The sequence below is a fragment of the Lepidochelys kempii genome, chromosome 2, assembly GCF_965140265.1.
Source record: "Lepidochelys kempii isolate rLepKem1 chromosome 2, rLepKem1.hap2, whole genome shotgun sequence".
Taxonomy (NCBI): domain Eukaryota; kingdom Metazoa; phylum Chordata; order Testudines; family Cheloniidae; genus Lepidochelys; species Lepidochelys kempii.
This window is the reverse complement of record NC_133257.1, coordinates 189,720,116-189,734,726: the sequence shown is the minus strand read 5'-3', so window position 1 is coordinate 189,734,726 and position 14,611 is coordinate 189,720,116. Positions and strand designations below refer to the sequence as shown.

Sequence of the window (14,611 nt, the reverse complement as noted above, 5' to 3'; positions counted from 1 at the left end):
ATTATTATGAAAAGGATATTATCCTAAAAACGCATTTGAGGCACTCTATATCTAAAATTCTAATATCCAAATATCTTCTAAAATTTTGAGCTTTAAAGTACCATCAACTTTATATAATGACCTATATTTCCAAAATGACTAGTGATTTTGGGTGCCCTGCTTGCACCGTCTTAAAGGAGCTCAATTTTCAGAGGGCAGGTGCTCAACATCTTTGAAAATCAGGGCTCTACATGTCTGAAATTGGACACCTAATAATTGAGGCATTTAAAAATCACTAGAAACTTTTGAAAAGTTTAGACCATTACTAGTATTCCACTAATTCCATTAATTATTTTGTTTAAAATACAGGTAATATACTAAGAGATCTGAGTTATTGGCTCTCTGAAATAATGTTGCTAAATTTTGATGTTATAATGCTTACCATGAGATCCTTCTGTATTCTATCTGTACAATTTTGCTGACTACAACATGCAAACCAAAACATTAAAAGGTATCTTTCAGGTTGTGACAGAAACTAATAAAAACAAGAATACAAGAGGTTGACCTCTGGCGGCTAGTCACATAGGAAAGCTCCGTATCTACTTCATAGCTCAGTTCAATAATAAAACCACATCTGGGTTCCACTAGTCTTTGACAGGAGTCTGTAGCAAAGCCAAAGATAATTTTATATTTAGTCAGCTTCTTAAGCACAGCCATGCATATTAAGTATTAAAATTCCATTTTTATTAACTTCTTTTTTACCATGCTCTTCTAGTGTATATTTGTTATGTGTCATGCTCTATTGAAATTTAAGCAAAATCAATAAATTTCCACTAAAAAAATGGAAACTCCTGTTTTGTCAAAGAGCCATGGATAGCTTGATCAACCCATGATAAAGACACTTTCCCCATCATTTTCAGGAGATGAATCTCTGGCAATGTCAGCTGATTTTTCCATTAAATAAGTAAGTATCTTCATTTCTAAGCAGCTGTTCAGGCCATTAACATCCTAGTTAAATATTTGCAAAGGACGAGCCATCTGAAATTAAGTAAAAACAAAATACTGAACTCACCAGCTTGCTTTCTTCTATGTAACAACTTCTCTATGAATTTCAATTAACTCTTTTTAGCCTGTTTCAGAAAATGTCCCTAAAACATTTTAAATCACCCCATCAATGCAAAGTTTAAAATAGACTCTATGCCAGTGTCACTGACCCTGCCACAAATATTTAGAGACCTCTGAAGCATCAGCAATTTCCAAAGGGGCACATATTTAAATAAGCTGTCCTAGGAAGGTGAGCGCAAAGCTCACGAACTGACCACACCAGGAAAATTCGATGGGACTCACTTCACTCAGTCTGACAACCCTATCTCACAACAATCATATACCCTTCCCATTTCAGTTTCCAACATCCCAGAAATAGCCAGTTTTATCTATTAGCCAATGTCTTAAAGTTATGTAAAAGATCTAAATAGTAGATGAACAGTCTTTCAGGAGAGGTAAGAACATCTGCAATAACTCTTTAGGATACACTACAGTAGGCCCACAAAGGTTTAATGATTTGAAAAGTTTCCTCATTACATATATAGAAAATCTCTCTCGGACATGAGAAAGCTTACAAATGCATGGAAACATTTAGATATGAATCATACAGATATAGAGCAGGTTGCACAGAGGAGCCAAGAGACCAGTGAAGAAGCTTGGCAACATGTGACCTCCAGAAGAGGTAAGCGGAATGTCCGGGTTCCAGTAACACAGACACAGGTAACTAACCGCTTTCATGTTCTCTCCACAGGTATCGTTGCGGAGAGTGGACCAGATGATATGTCTGGGGCGAGAAAGCAGAAGGAGACTCCGCTGGTTGGAAGGCATGAGATGCGCTGTCCTGAGGTTGGGGGTTCCACGACCACCACCCCCAAGAGGAGAAGGCGGGTGGTGGTGGTCGGGGACTCTCTCCTCCGGGGGACTGAGTCATCTATCTGCCGCCCTGACCGGGAAAACCGAGAAGTCTGCTGCTTGCCAGGGGCTAAGATTCGTGATGTGACAGAGAGACTGCCAAGACTCATCAAGCCCTCGGATCGCTACCCCTTCCTGCTTCTCCACGTGGGCACCAATGATACTGCCAAGAATGACCTTGAGCGGATCACTGCGGACTATGTGGCTCTAGGAAGAAGAATAAAGGAGTTGGAGGCGCAAGTGGTGTTCTCGTCCATCCTCCCCGTGGAAGGAAAAGGCCTAGGTAGGGAGCGTCGAATCGTGGAAGTCAACGAATGGCTACGCAGATGGTGTCGGAGAGAAGGCTTTGGTTTCTTTGACCATGGGATGGTGTTCCATGAAGGAGGAGTGCTGGGTAGAGACGGGCTCCATCTTACGAAGAGAGGGAAGAGCATCTTTGCCAGCAGGCTGGCTAACCTAGTGAGGAGGGCTTTAAACTAGGTTCACCGGGGGAAGGAGACCAAAGCCCTGAGGTAAGTGGGAAAGCGGGATACCGGGAGGAAGCACAGGCAGCAATGTCTGTGAGGGGAGGGCTCCTGCCTCATACTGGCAATGAGGGGCGATCAACAGGTTATCTCAAGTGCTTATATACAAATGCACAAAGCCTTGGAAACAAGCAGGGAGAACTGGAGGTCCTGGTGATGTCAAGGAACTATGACGTGATCGGAATAACAGAGACTTGGTGGGATAACTCATATGACTGGAGTACTGTCATGGATGGTTATAAACTGTTCAGGAAGGACAGGCAGGGCAGAAAAGGTGGGGGAGTAGCACTGTATGTAAGGGAGCAGTATGACTGCTCAGAGCTCCGGTACGAAACTGCAGAAAAACCTGAGTGTCTCTGGATTAAGTTTAGAAGTGTGTGCAACAAGAGTGATGTAGTGGTGGGAGTCTGCTATAGACCACCGGACCAGGGGGATGAGGTGGATGAGGCTTTCTTCCGGCAGCTCACGGAAGCTACTAGATCGCATGCCCTGATTCTCATGGGTGACTTTAATTTTCCTGATATCTGCTGGGAGAGCAATACAGCGGTGCATAGACAATCCAGGAAGTTTTTGGAAAGCGTAGGGGACAATTTCCTGGCGCAAGTGCTAGAGGAGCCAACTAGGGGGGGTGCTTTTCTTGACCTGCTGCTCACAAACCGGGTAGAATTAGTGGGGGAAGCAAAAGTGGATGGGAATCTGGGAGGCAGTGACCATGAGTTGGTTGAGTTCAGGATCCTGACGCAGGGAACAAAGGTAAGCAGCAGGATACGGACCCTGGACTTCAGGAAAGCAGACTTCGACTCCCTCAGGGAACGGATGGCCAGGATCCCCTGGGGGACTAACTTGAAGGGGAAAGGAGTCCAGGAGAGCTGGCTGTATTTCAAGGAATCCCTGTTGAGGTTACAGGGACAAACCATCCCGATGAGTCGAAAGAATAGTAAATATGGCAGGCGACCAACTTGGCTTAATGGTGAAATCCTAGCGGATCTTAAACATAAAAAAGAAGCTTACAAGAAGTGGAAGGTTGGACATATGACCAGGGAAGAGTATAAAAATATTGCTCGGGCATGTAGGAATGTTATCAGGAGGGCCAAATCGCACCTGGAGCTGCAGCTAGCCAGAGATGTCAAGAGTAACAAGAAGGGTTTCTTCAGGTATGTTGGCAACAAGAAGAAAGCCAAGGAATGTGTGGGCCCCTTACTGAATGAGGGAGGCAACCTAGTGACAGAGGATGTGGAAAAAGCTAATGTACTCAATGCTTTTTTTGCCTCTGTTTTCACTAACAAGGTCAGCTCTCAGACTGCTGCGCTGGGCATCACAAAATGCGGAAGAGATGGCCAGCCCTCTGTGGAGATAGAGGCGGTTAGGGACTATTTAGAAAAGCTGGACATGCACAAGTCCATGGGGCCGGACGAGTTGCATCCGAGAGTGCTGAAGGAATTGGCGGCTGTGATTGCAGAGCCACTGGCCATTATCTTTGAAAACTCGTGGCGACCCGGATGACTGGAAAAAGGCTAATGTAGTGCCAATCTTTAAAAAAGGGAAGAAGGAAGATCCTGGGAACTACAGGCCAGTCAGCCTCACCTCAGTTCCTGGAAAAATCATGGAGCAGGTCCTCAAAGAATCAATCCTGAAGCACTTGCATGAGAGGAAAGTGATCAGGAACAGCCAGCATGGATTCACCAAGGGAAGGTCATGCCTGACTAATCTAATCACCTTTTATGATGAGATTACTGGTTCTGTGGATGAAGGGAAAGCAGTGGATGTATTGTTTCTTGACTTTAGCAAAGCTTTTGACACGGTCTCCCACAGTATTCTTGTCAGCAAGTTAAGGAAGTATGGGCTGGATGAATGCACTATAAGGTGGGTAGAAAGCTGGCTAGATTGTCGGGCTCAACGGGTAGTGATCAATGGCTCCATGTCTAGTTGGCAGCCGGTATCAAGTGGAGTGCCCCAAGGGTCGGTCCTGGGGCCGGTTTTATTCAATATCTTCATAAATGATCTGGAGGATGGTGTGGATTGCACTCTCAGCAAATTTGCGGATGATACTAAACTGGGAGGAGTGGTAGATACGCTGGAGGGGAGGGATAGGATACAGAAGGACCTAGACCAATTGGAAGATTGGGCCAAAAGGAATCTGATGAGGTTCAATAAGGATAAGTGCAGGGTCCTGCACTTAGGACGGAAGAACCCAATGCACAGCTACAGACTAGGGACCGAATGGCTAGGCAGCAGTTCTGCGGAAAAGGACCTAGGGGTGACAGTGGACGAGAAGCTGGATATGAGTCAGCAGTGTGCCCTTGTTGCCAAGAAGGCCAATGGCATTTTGGGATGTATAAGTAGGGGCATAGCGAGCAGATCGAGGGACGTGATCGTTCCCCTCTATTCGACATTGGTGAGGCCTCATCTGGAGTACTGTGTCCAGTTTTGGGCCCCACACTTCAAGAAGGATGTGGATAAATTGGAGAGAGTCCAGCGAAGGGCAACAAAAATGATTAGGGGACTGGAACACATGAGTTATGAGGAGAGGCTGAGGGAGCTGGGATTGTTTAGCCTGCAGAAGAGAAGAATGAGGGGGGATTTGATAGCTGCTTTCAACTACCTGAAAGGGGGTTCCAAAGAGGATGGCTCTAGACTGTTCTCAATGGTAGCAGATGACAGAACGAGGAGTAATGGTCTCAAGTTGCAGTGGGGGAGGTTTAGATTGGATATTAGGAAAAACTTTTTCACTAAGAGGGTGGTGAAACACTGGAATGCGTTACCTAGGGAGGTGGTAGAATCTCCTTCCTTAGAGGTTTTTAAGGTCAGGCTTGACAAAGCCCTGGCTGGGATGATTTAACTGGGAATTGGTCCTGCTTTGAGCAGGGGGTTGGACTAGATGACCTTCTGGGGTCCCTTCCAACCCTGATATTCTATGATTCTATGATTCTATGTGTTGGGTGAACTTTCCTCTCCTAGACTGTTCTTCCCAAAGCATCTTCTTGGCTATGCAGGGGAACTGTAATCTCACTAAAACAGCAACAGTGATCTCATTGCCACATGCGGTGGCACGATTCTGAGACTTTAGCCATATAACCAAGCATCCTTACCTCTAAGGCTAATGAAAACAGAAGGCAGGTCTTATACTGGCATGCAGAAAACAAATCCTCTTTCTTTTCAGAGCTATAGTCCTGCCGTAAAAACCCAAGGTTAACACCTCTGCCTTTCTATGCAGAATCATACTGAAGTAATAATCAAAAGTTTACCACTGAGAATACAAAGGTAGTGAATAACTTCAATCTATTGGTAAATGCAATAACCCTGCTATGTACGGTGCTTCAGAAATAAATAAATTTTCATTCTTATCTCCATAATTGCACAGTCTTTTGATTGATTTTCTTTACCTTAAAAGCCTTGGTAACAGCTGCTTCTCAAGCACTTCTGTTTTAAATAGATCTTCCAGCTTCCAATACACTTCCCTCCTACTCGCTCTCCCATGATGATATAGACAACTATGATAATACAGGCTAGTGCTTTACAGTCTCTTAAACAACAGAATAATCCAGCATTTAAAGAGACTATTTTTGAACAGTTTCTTCACTCCCTGCACATGATAAATATGTGCATATTAAGAAAGCACATCTGAAAATATATATCTTATAATGCACAGGAGCCCCGCCTGATTCAATGCACACTTTATGAAGTGTGCATTGGGACATACATTTTATATATTGTGCAAGGCCATACATACATCATATAGTGTACATTTCCAATGCACACACCTAAGACAAGAGAGAAGAGGCAGGGTTAATAAGCAAAAATGTCTTTCTAACTTTTCCTTTCCATCTCTGATCTATCATATCTTTACATACTTTTAAAAATTAAAAACACATTAATTCCTATAAGGAATTTCATACCACAAACTAGTATCTGAAAAATATTTAAATGGAAAGCCATTTATCCAACAAACAGAAAAGGTTCCTAAGAGCACTTAGGTTTATTATTTAGATTAATTTTAACACATTTACTGAAATATGTAGTACAAGTCCTTTAACAATTTTTTACCATACATGGACTTAGAGCCAATTTATGTATTAGCTATTTTATCCTTCTCTTCCATAGTGCCATATCATAGGAGGAACTTCACTTAGCACTCTTTACGTTATAAACCAAAGACATCATTTAAAAAATTTAGATAGCAGTGTCTTTTCAAAAAGTAACTTTTTGTTTACTTTCTGATAACCACAACCACAGAAAAGGGGGAAAAAAACAGAGGGAGTGCAAATATGGCAAATTTCTGCTTACAGGTAATATTTTAGGGCACACAAACATAGGGTTTATAAAAGAACTATTGATACAATGCCTTAACTATGGCATTGTGAAGTTCTACTGTAGATGGGCAAAAAAGCAAAGGGAAAAATTATTCTAATGCAAAACTGAGATGAATGCTAAAAGAAAAGGAGTGTTTCCTTCATCCCCCACATTATGCAGAAAAGAGTGGTGTCAGTGAGTATCTCAAAAGGGAAAAAGCTTGGCAACTAAGTTTTCCAAATTTGTTTCAAGTATAATTATGGTGTGTAACAGTCTGAAGCAGTGACCATCCAGATTCACGTATTACCCAGTTTCTGTTTTACCTAAAATTACACCGATTCCATTTTGAATAGTTTTCATACATAAACAAAACAAGCATACACTTAAAGAGAAAAAAAGCTTACCCGTTCCCAGCTAAAAGACAGACCTAGTGCATCAAGCTGCTCCCTCATGTGTTTAATATTACTGCAAAAGAAGAAAAATATGAAACAATTAAGAGTATTAAAAATATTCCTAACTATTTTTGATTATGTAATACATTTGTTGTCAGATGCCTGTAAAGCTCTTGACCCAGATAGGCACTACAGAACTGCTAAATATCATTATCCTATATATGCAGTCCAACTGAAGTAGTTGTCTAATAGGCAAATCCTTCTTATGTGGCCACTTTAAAGGCTTCCTGTGCATTTTGGTTCAACCTTCAATGACCACCTACATTACACACTGATTTTTGCCATTACCTTGAGTGTAATTGAAGAGAAGAGGACAACTTTTAGTTTTGGAGAAAATGCTTTCCCATTATTATTTAGTATATGTATTGCAGTAGAACCTCCAGCGTCACAGTGCTACAGACTGTACACATACCTAACAATAAGACAGTCCCTACCCCCAATTACTTAATCAAAATATAAGACAAGACCTATCAGGAGAATACAAGAAACAGACAGAGGGAGCACCAGGTAACAATGAGACGACAGTGATAAGTGTAATGTGTTGTGACATCTTCTTAACAACTGCCTTACCACTGCTGAGTGATTTGTAGGCATCATGGCAGTCACATTTTAAGGAGAGATTTGAAGGTAGATAACGTAGTGGCATTGTGGATATTTACAGGCAGCTCCTCCCATTTACTAGGGGTAGCATGCGAGAAACTGCAAAGGAATTCCTTTAAAATTTTAACTAATATTGGCATTATTTGCTCTCAAGTCTTTTCACTGAAGAGAATTACCACAATATCCTCCCTTTGATGGTGGTCAGTACACTCCCCCCAGTGCATACAGGCCTGCACACCAGTATCAGAACACAACTGCTCTCCACCAGTCCTGGCAGAGGGAAGTGAAGGAGGATTCCCAAATATGCGCCTCCTACATGGCATAACAATGTGGAACATAATTGGATGTTCATAAATGTTTATATTTCTATGGAAATTAAAGGTAAGAATTAACATTTTGGAAATTTTTAACTTTTTATTTTGGTTAGGAAATACTCTGGTTTAGTTAAAGAGAAAGGATCGGACAGTGGCTAGGGTACACCTAGGATTGGGAGACAGTCACACCAGGGCATTTGCTAGTATAAAAGTGTCATTAAAAAATTACACCACAACCGACCTATATACAAAAGTATAGACCTGGCCTTAGTTTGTTGTGTTTATTAAAAGAGGAAAAGAGACACACACAGTAAACAACTTAACTGAGGTTCATTTTTAATTATCTACATTTAGTAGTTTTATGACGTAGTACAAATAAAAACAATAGGAAATACAAATGTGGTTTTAGTATCAGTGTATTACTGTAAGCAGTTTCAGCAATGAATTGTTAATTTGCTTTAAAACAGTTCTGTTATAACAGTCCTAGAGTGTTTAAATATTAATTAAGTTAATAGCACACATGTTTCACTATAAAAGAGATTTATGGGATTGACTACTTTGTCAACAGAAACTATTAGCATATGATGCGAGGGAAGTCAAAAAAGCAATAAATCTATTTTTGAACCAATAAAAAAGAGACTAGATAGTGCAATGTTAAAGTTGCCTATTTAGTCCTGATATCCCAAGGGGAAAGGGGAAATAAACTAGGAAATGCTAAAGATAAGGCTTCCATAACAATACTAGGACTCTCACATTGAGCTAATAAATGCAAATATGTGCAGTTATTTTAAATGTATAGATAGCTTACAGATAGTATACACAATGTGGGCAAATTAATGTTATTACAAAAGGCTTAACTGTATTTTTTTCTGAGATTTATGGACTCAGCTACATAAATACAAAAAGCTTCATTAGCAGTTTACTCTTAAAGGAAAAGAGAAACAAAAAACTGCCCAGGCTAGGTTATTAGGGAAGAGGCACATCTAAAAATAAGAGGGCAGCAAAAATAGAAGAGACCCAGATTCAATTCTCTGATCCACTACAAACTTCCTGAGTGATGTTGGGCAAATTACTTAGCCTCTTTGTGCCTCTGTCCTCCATCTGTAAAATGAGGATAATAATAACTTCCCTACCTCGACAGGGGTGTTGTACATTAAAGATTGTGGGTACTCAGATACTACCATGATGGGGGCCATGTAAGTACCTTAGACAGCCTTGCTTTGAATTCAGGCTACAGTAGGTTTAGCACAGGGGATGGGAAGAAGATGGTGATCACCAATGTACTGCCCAGCTTCCTCAGAGATAACACAATAAGTAATCTACGGTAATAATAGATATGCATTTTCCCAGAGGGGACACACTGAACAGATATAGTAAAGCCAAGCGTATGTGCAATGGTTCTATGAGTTCAGCAGTCTACAATTTCCTCTGAACTACCTTTATGTAGTACATAATTGACTGTCTGCCATGCATTACATATAAGGCCTTCGTTTGTTCCATCTCTGGAGAATAAAAAGAACAAAAGCCAATTCCTAGTGTTTTGCTAGATGGTAATTTGTTTTCTTCTATATTCTCCTCCAGACAATGTAGAAAGAAAATGCAAGCAATAAATATAAGGCAAATAGCATAAATTACCAATGCATAGTATTAGTTATTTCTAACAAAATCAATTTGACTTCCTTGCCTCCTCTAATATTTTAGTGGGTAAGGAATTAAACAATTTCAGTATCTGTCCAAGTGAAAAGGTACGGGGCAGAGGAGGTTTTCAGAGAAGGGAATAGGTCAAAGTAGAAAATGAATACATGGCCAAGTCCACCATACCCTCTAGGTGGTAAACAAATTAATTGCAGATAGGAGATCTGTAGACATATCATCTACAAAAATTAATGTTGATTTAGTCAGAGAAAGTTCTGCTCAGTATTATTAAAACTAACAGTCAATAAGTAATGGGAGAAGGAGAACCCAATTTTGAGAGGTTCTGAACATTCATAACTCCCACTGAACTTAGTAGGAAATATAGATGCTTGTCACTTCACAAGGTCAGGCCCAAACAAAGGGCCAATCATCTTCCAACCCCAATTTGATAGTGAAAATGTCAGCAAATCCAGCCAGAGAACTCATCTTCCCTCAGTTATGTACTCTACACCAACACTTTTCTCCAGTATAAACAGGTTTGGATTTATTCTTCTCTCTCTCTGATTTCAGAGTTTGGGAAATGTCACATTTATAATTAGGGCCCTACCAAATTCACAGCCATGAAAAACGCATCACAGACCGTGAAATATAGTCTCTCCCCATGAAATTTGGTCTTGTGTGTGCTTTTACCCCATATTATACAGATTTCAGGGGGGAGACTAGCGTTTCTCAAATTGGGGGTCCTGACCCAAAAGGGATTGCAGGGGGGTTGTGGTATTGTCACCCTTACTTCTACGCTGCCTTCAGAGCTGGGTGGCTGGAGAGAGGCAGCTACTTACTAAAGACCAAGTTCTGTAGACAGCAGTGCAGAAGGCAAGGGTGGCAATACCATACCATGCCATCCTTGCTTCTGCACTGCTGCTGGCAGTGACTCTGCCTTTAGAGCTGGGCTCCTGGCCAGCTCTCCAGCTGCCCACCTCTGAAGGCAGCACCGCTGCCAGCAGCACTGAAGAAGTAAGGGTAGCAGTACTGCAATCCCCCCTACAGGAACCTTGCAACTCCCCCATATAACTCCTTTTTTGAGTCAGGACCCCCTACAATTAAAAGACCGTGAAATTTCAGAATTAAATAAGTGAAATCATGAAATTTATGATTTTTAAAATCCTATGACCGTGAAATTGACCAAAATGGACGGTGAATTTGGTAGGGTCCTATTTATAATATGCAACTACTATGTCTTCTACAACTTGCGATCTGGAGTAGATCACATCTTGAATTTATAAAATCACAGTGATATACTTTCGCTTTTAAAATTTAACCAACTTACAGTTCATTAGGTACTTATCAAAATCACAGTATAAATAAAGTAAATAAAAAATACCTGTGTGTCCAGTTTGCTGGGTGCAGCCCATGTTCAATTGCAGCATTTTCTGCAGGTAACCCAAATGCATCCCATCCCATCGGATTTATCACCTGTAACAAAAATGAAAAATGTTATCCTTTGTCACTCTCTGGAATGGAGTTAGTAACATCTTCAGGGCTCAAAATAATGAACTGTTTCACACTTCAGCATTTGCTTTCCCTGATTTGAGTCACTCCAAAAAGGGCCACTGGGACTAGTTCAGCTTTAATGGAAATATGAAATATGTTTGCCTGCTGTTGTTTGGTGACATAGGAAGCATGAATGCAGTAGGAGTAGTTAATCTATAGATCACTCACATAGTGCATCACGGTCACTATTTCAATAATGGGTTAACAATGATAATATCAACCCTCTGTAATTTGTCTAATGTTCTAACTATACCAAAACACAAAGCAACTGACATTACGAGTCAAAAGAAGCTGTTGTAATACAAATCTTTATGCTAGAAAAGGGTGAAAAGATGAAGAACAAGTGCGTTTGGACACAAATTCCCATATCTGAGAACCTGTTGCATAGCTCTAGGTCAGATCCAAACTGGAACATGCCTGTTAAACCAAAATAAAAAAATTGGATAAAGTGAGAAACGGGGAAGGGAAAAGTTTCAAATAGCCCCAAATAATACAGGCAAAGCAAAACACAGAGACCCTAAAAAGTTTTCAGTAAATTTTGTGAAAACAATCTTGGGAATTTTGGCTGAAGATTTTTATACACATTATTTTAGAAAGATGACAATTAAATGACAACTGGAAAAAAAACAAAACCCAAGGTTTACTACAGAAACAAAAATATTGATTTAAAGTGGTGCAACCTGTACATAGCTTTCCTACTGATAACTAACTGATTAGTAAGCCAGCAGCACAGTATATTCAAGCAGCATTTTTCTTTTCCTGAATATATGGTAATAGTGTAAAAATGGTTTAACTTAACACCTCAGTAATGTTGCCGTTAAATGTGTCTAGATAGTACAGTGATAGGTGCTTTGTAAAAGAGACAGAGTTTCTTACCATTTTAAATGTTACCAAATTCAGTAATTATGACCTATTACATATAAAAGATTAGCAGCGGCAGATGATAAGAATAGTATTTAAAAGGTTTACAAGACATAAAATTTGACCTCCCTGTAATAATCATTATGTAAAATAATCATTATGTAAAAAGCTCCCTGTGTTATTTTTAGAAGTCTGTAAAAAAAAGGAGGAACAGTTAAACAAACAAGCCAGTAGTGTAAATGCCTAGTGAAGTGACTCAGGAACCTAGCAATGATAATATCAGAAGCTGAATATGAAGACAAATGCTAATACCTTTACCCGGAAAAAATAACTAATTTCTGAGGTGCAAGCACTCCTTTTCTTATTATTTTGAGTTATTTTTACGCTTAATTTGACGTAATCCACCAAACACGTGAACAAAAAATGATCTCCTGACTTCAACTGTGGTTCTTTCCCATTTGAAACATACAAAACAAACAAAAACAAAAAGCACCTCCCTTAGATATTTATATAGTGCCTGCAGTACCACCTCTCTATATAAGCATCAACATTTAACGGATATTGTCTCCCCAACATTCTGCGTTTTAAACACTGATTAAAAACTAATATTGCACTATTTTATTCCTCTGTTGGTGCACCAGCTCCATCAAAGACATTAGAAGCAAAGTGCTCAGTTCTGGAAAGAATATTTGTTCATTAACTGTGACTCAAGCTAGCACAGGGAGTTCCAGAGCATAGATTTACACAAAAAACAATGCACTAACAAAGCAATAGGTAGTGTATTTTTTGTTGTAGCTTTTCCAGTTACCAAGCAGATTTTTAAACTAGGGCTGTCAATTAATCACAGTTAACTCACACGATTAACTCAAAAAAAATTAACTGTGATTAAAAAATTAATCACGATTAATTGCACTTATAACAATAGAATACCAATTGAAATTTATTAAATATTTGTGGATTTTTTTCTACATTTTCAATATTTATTTCAATTACAAAACAGAATACAAAATGCACAGTGCTTACTTTATATTATTATTTTTATTAATAATATATGTACTGTAAAAATGATAAACAAAAGAAATAGTATTTTTCAATTCATCTCATACAAATACTGAAGTGCAATTTCTTTATCGTGAAAGTATAACTTACAAATGCAGATTTTTTTTGGTTACATAACTCCACTCAAAAAACAAAACAGTGTAAAACTTTAGAGCCTACAAGTCCACTCAGTCCTTATTCTTATTCTGCCAATTGCTAAGACAAACAAGTTTGTTTACATTTACGGGAGATACTGCTGCTTATTTCTTATTTTTAATGTCACCTGAAAGTGAGAACAGGCGTTTGCATGGCACTTTTGTAGCTGGTGTTGCAAGGTATTTACATGCCAGATATGCTAAACATTCATATGCCCCTTCATGCTTTGGCCACCATTCCAGAAGACATGCTTCCATGCTGATGATGCTTGTTAAAAAAATAATCCATCAATTAAATTTGTGACTGTACTCCTTTGGGGAGAATAGTATGTCTCCTGCTCTGTTTTACCCACATTCTGCAAATATTTCATTGTTTTTGCAGTCTCGGATGATGACCCAGCACATGTTGCTCATTTTAAGAACACACACACTGCAGATTTCATAAAACGCAAAGAAGGTACCGATGTGAGATTTCTAAAAATAGCTATAGCACTCGACCCAAGGTTTAAGAATCTGAAAATGCTGTCCAAAATCTGAGAGGGACGAGGTGTGGAGCATGCTTTTAGAAATCTGAAAAGAGCAACACTCTGATGCGGAAACTATGGAACCCAAACCACCAAAAAAAGAAAATTAACCTTCTGCTGGTGGCATTGACTCAGATGATGAAAATGAACATGCATCAGTCCGCACTGCTTTGGATCATTATCAATCAGAACCCATCATCAGCATGGAAGCATGTACTCTGAAATGGCGGTTGAAGCATGAAGGGACATATGAATCTTTAGCGCATCTGGCACGTAAATATCTTGCAATGCCATCTACAACAGTGCCATGCGAACGCCTGTTCTCACTTTTAAGTGACACTGTAAACAAGAAGCAGGCGGCGTTATCTCCTGAAAATTGTAACCAACCTTTTTTGTCTGAGTGATTGGCTCACCAAGAAGTAGGACTGAGTGGACTTATAGGCTCTAACGTTTTACATTGTTTTATTTTTGAATGCAGCTTTTTTGTACATAATTCTACATTTGTAAGTTCAACTTTCATGATCAAGAGATTGCACTACAGTACTTGTATGAGGTTAACTGAAACATTTTTTGTTCTGTTTTTCACAGTGCAAATAGTTGTAATCAAAAATAAATATAAAGTGAGCATTGTACACTTTGTATTCTGTGTTGTAATTGAAATTAATATATTTGAAAATGTAGTAAACACCCAAAAACATTTAAAATAAATGGTATTCTATTGTTTAACAGCAT

The 14,611-nt window shown here is 39.5% G+C and overlaps 1 protein-coding gene across 3 annotated transcripts in view; it reads right to left on the bottom strand.

The window, feature by feature from the left end:
• The window catches only part of LARS2 (leucyl-tRNA synthetase 2, mitochondrial), a 110,542-nt gene that overhangs the window by 78,213 nt on the left and 17,718 nt on the right, over positions 1–14,611 (bottom strand). For all 3 annotated transcript variants that reach the window (XM_073333148.1, XM_073333149.1, XM_073333150.1), the window contains exons 4-5: positions 11,132–11,223; positions 7,154–7,214 (exon numbers count right to left, since the gene is read on the bottom strand). In XM_073333148.1, coding sequence (XP_073189249.1) covers positions 7,154–7,214; positions 11,132–11,223 — 153 coding nt within the window. The remainder of the gene's footprint in view (positions 1–7,153; positions 7,215–11,131; positions 11,224–14,611) is intronic.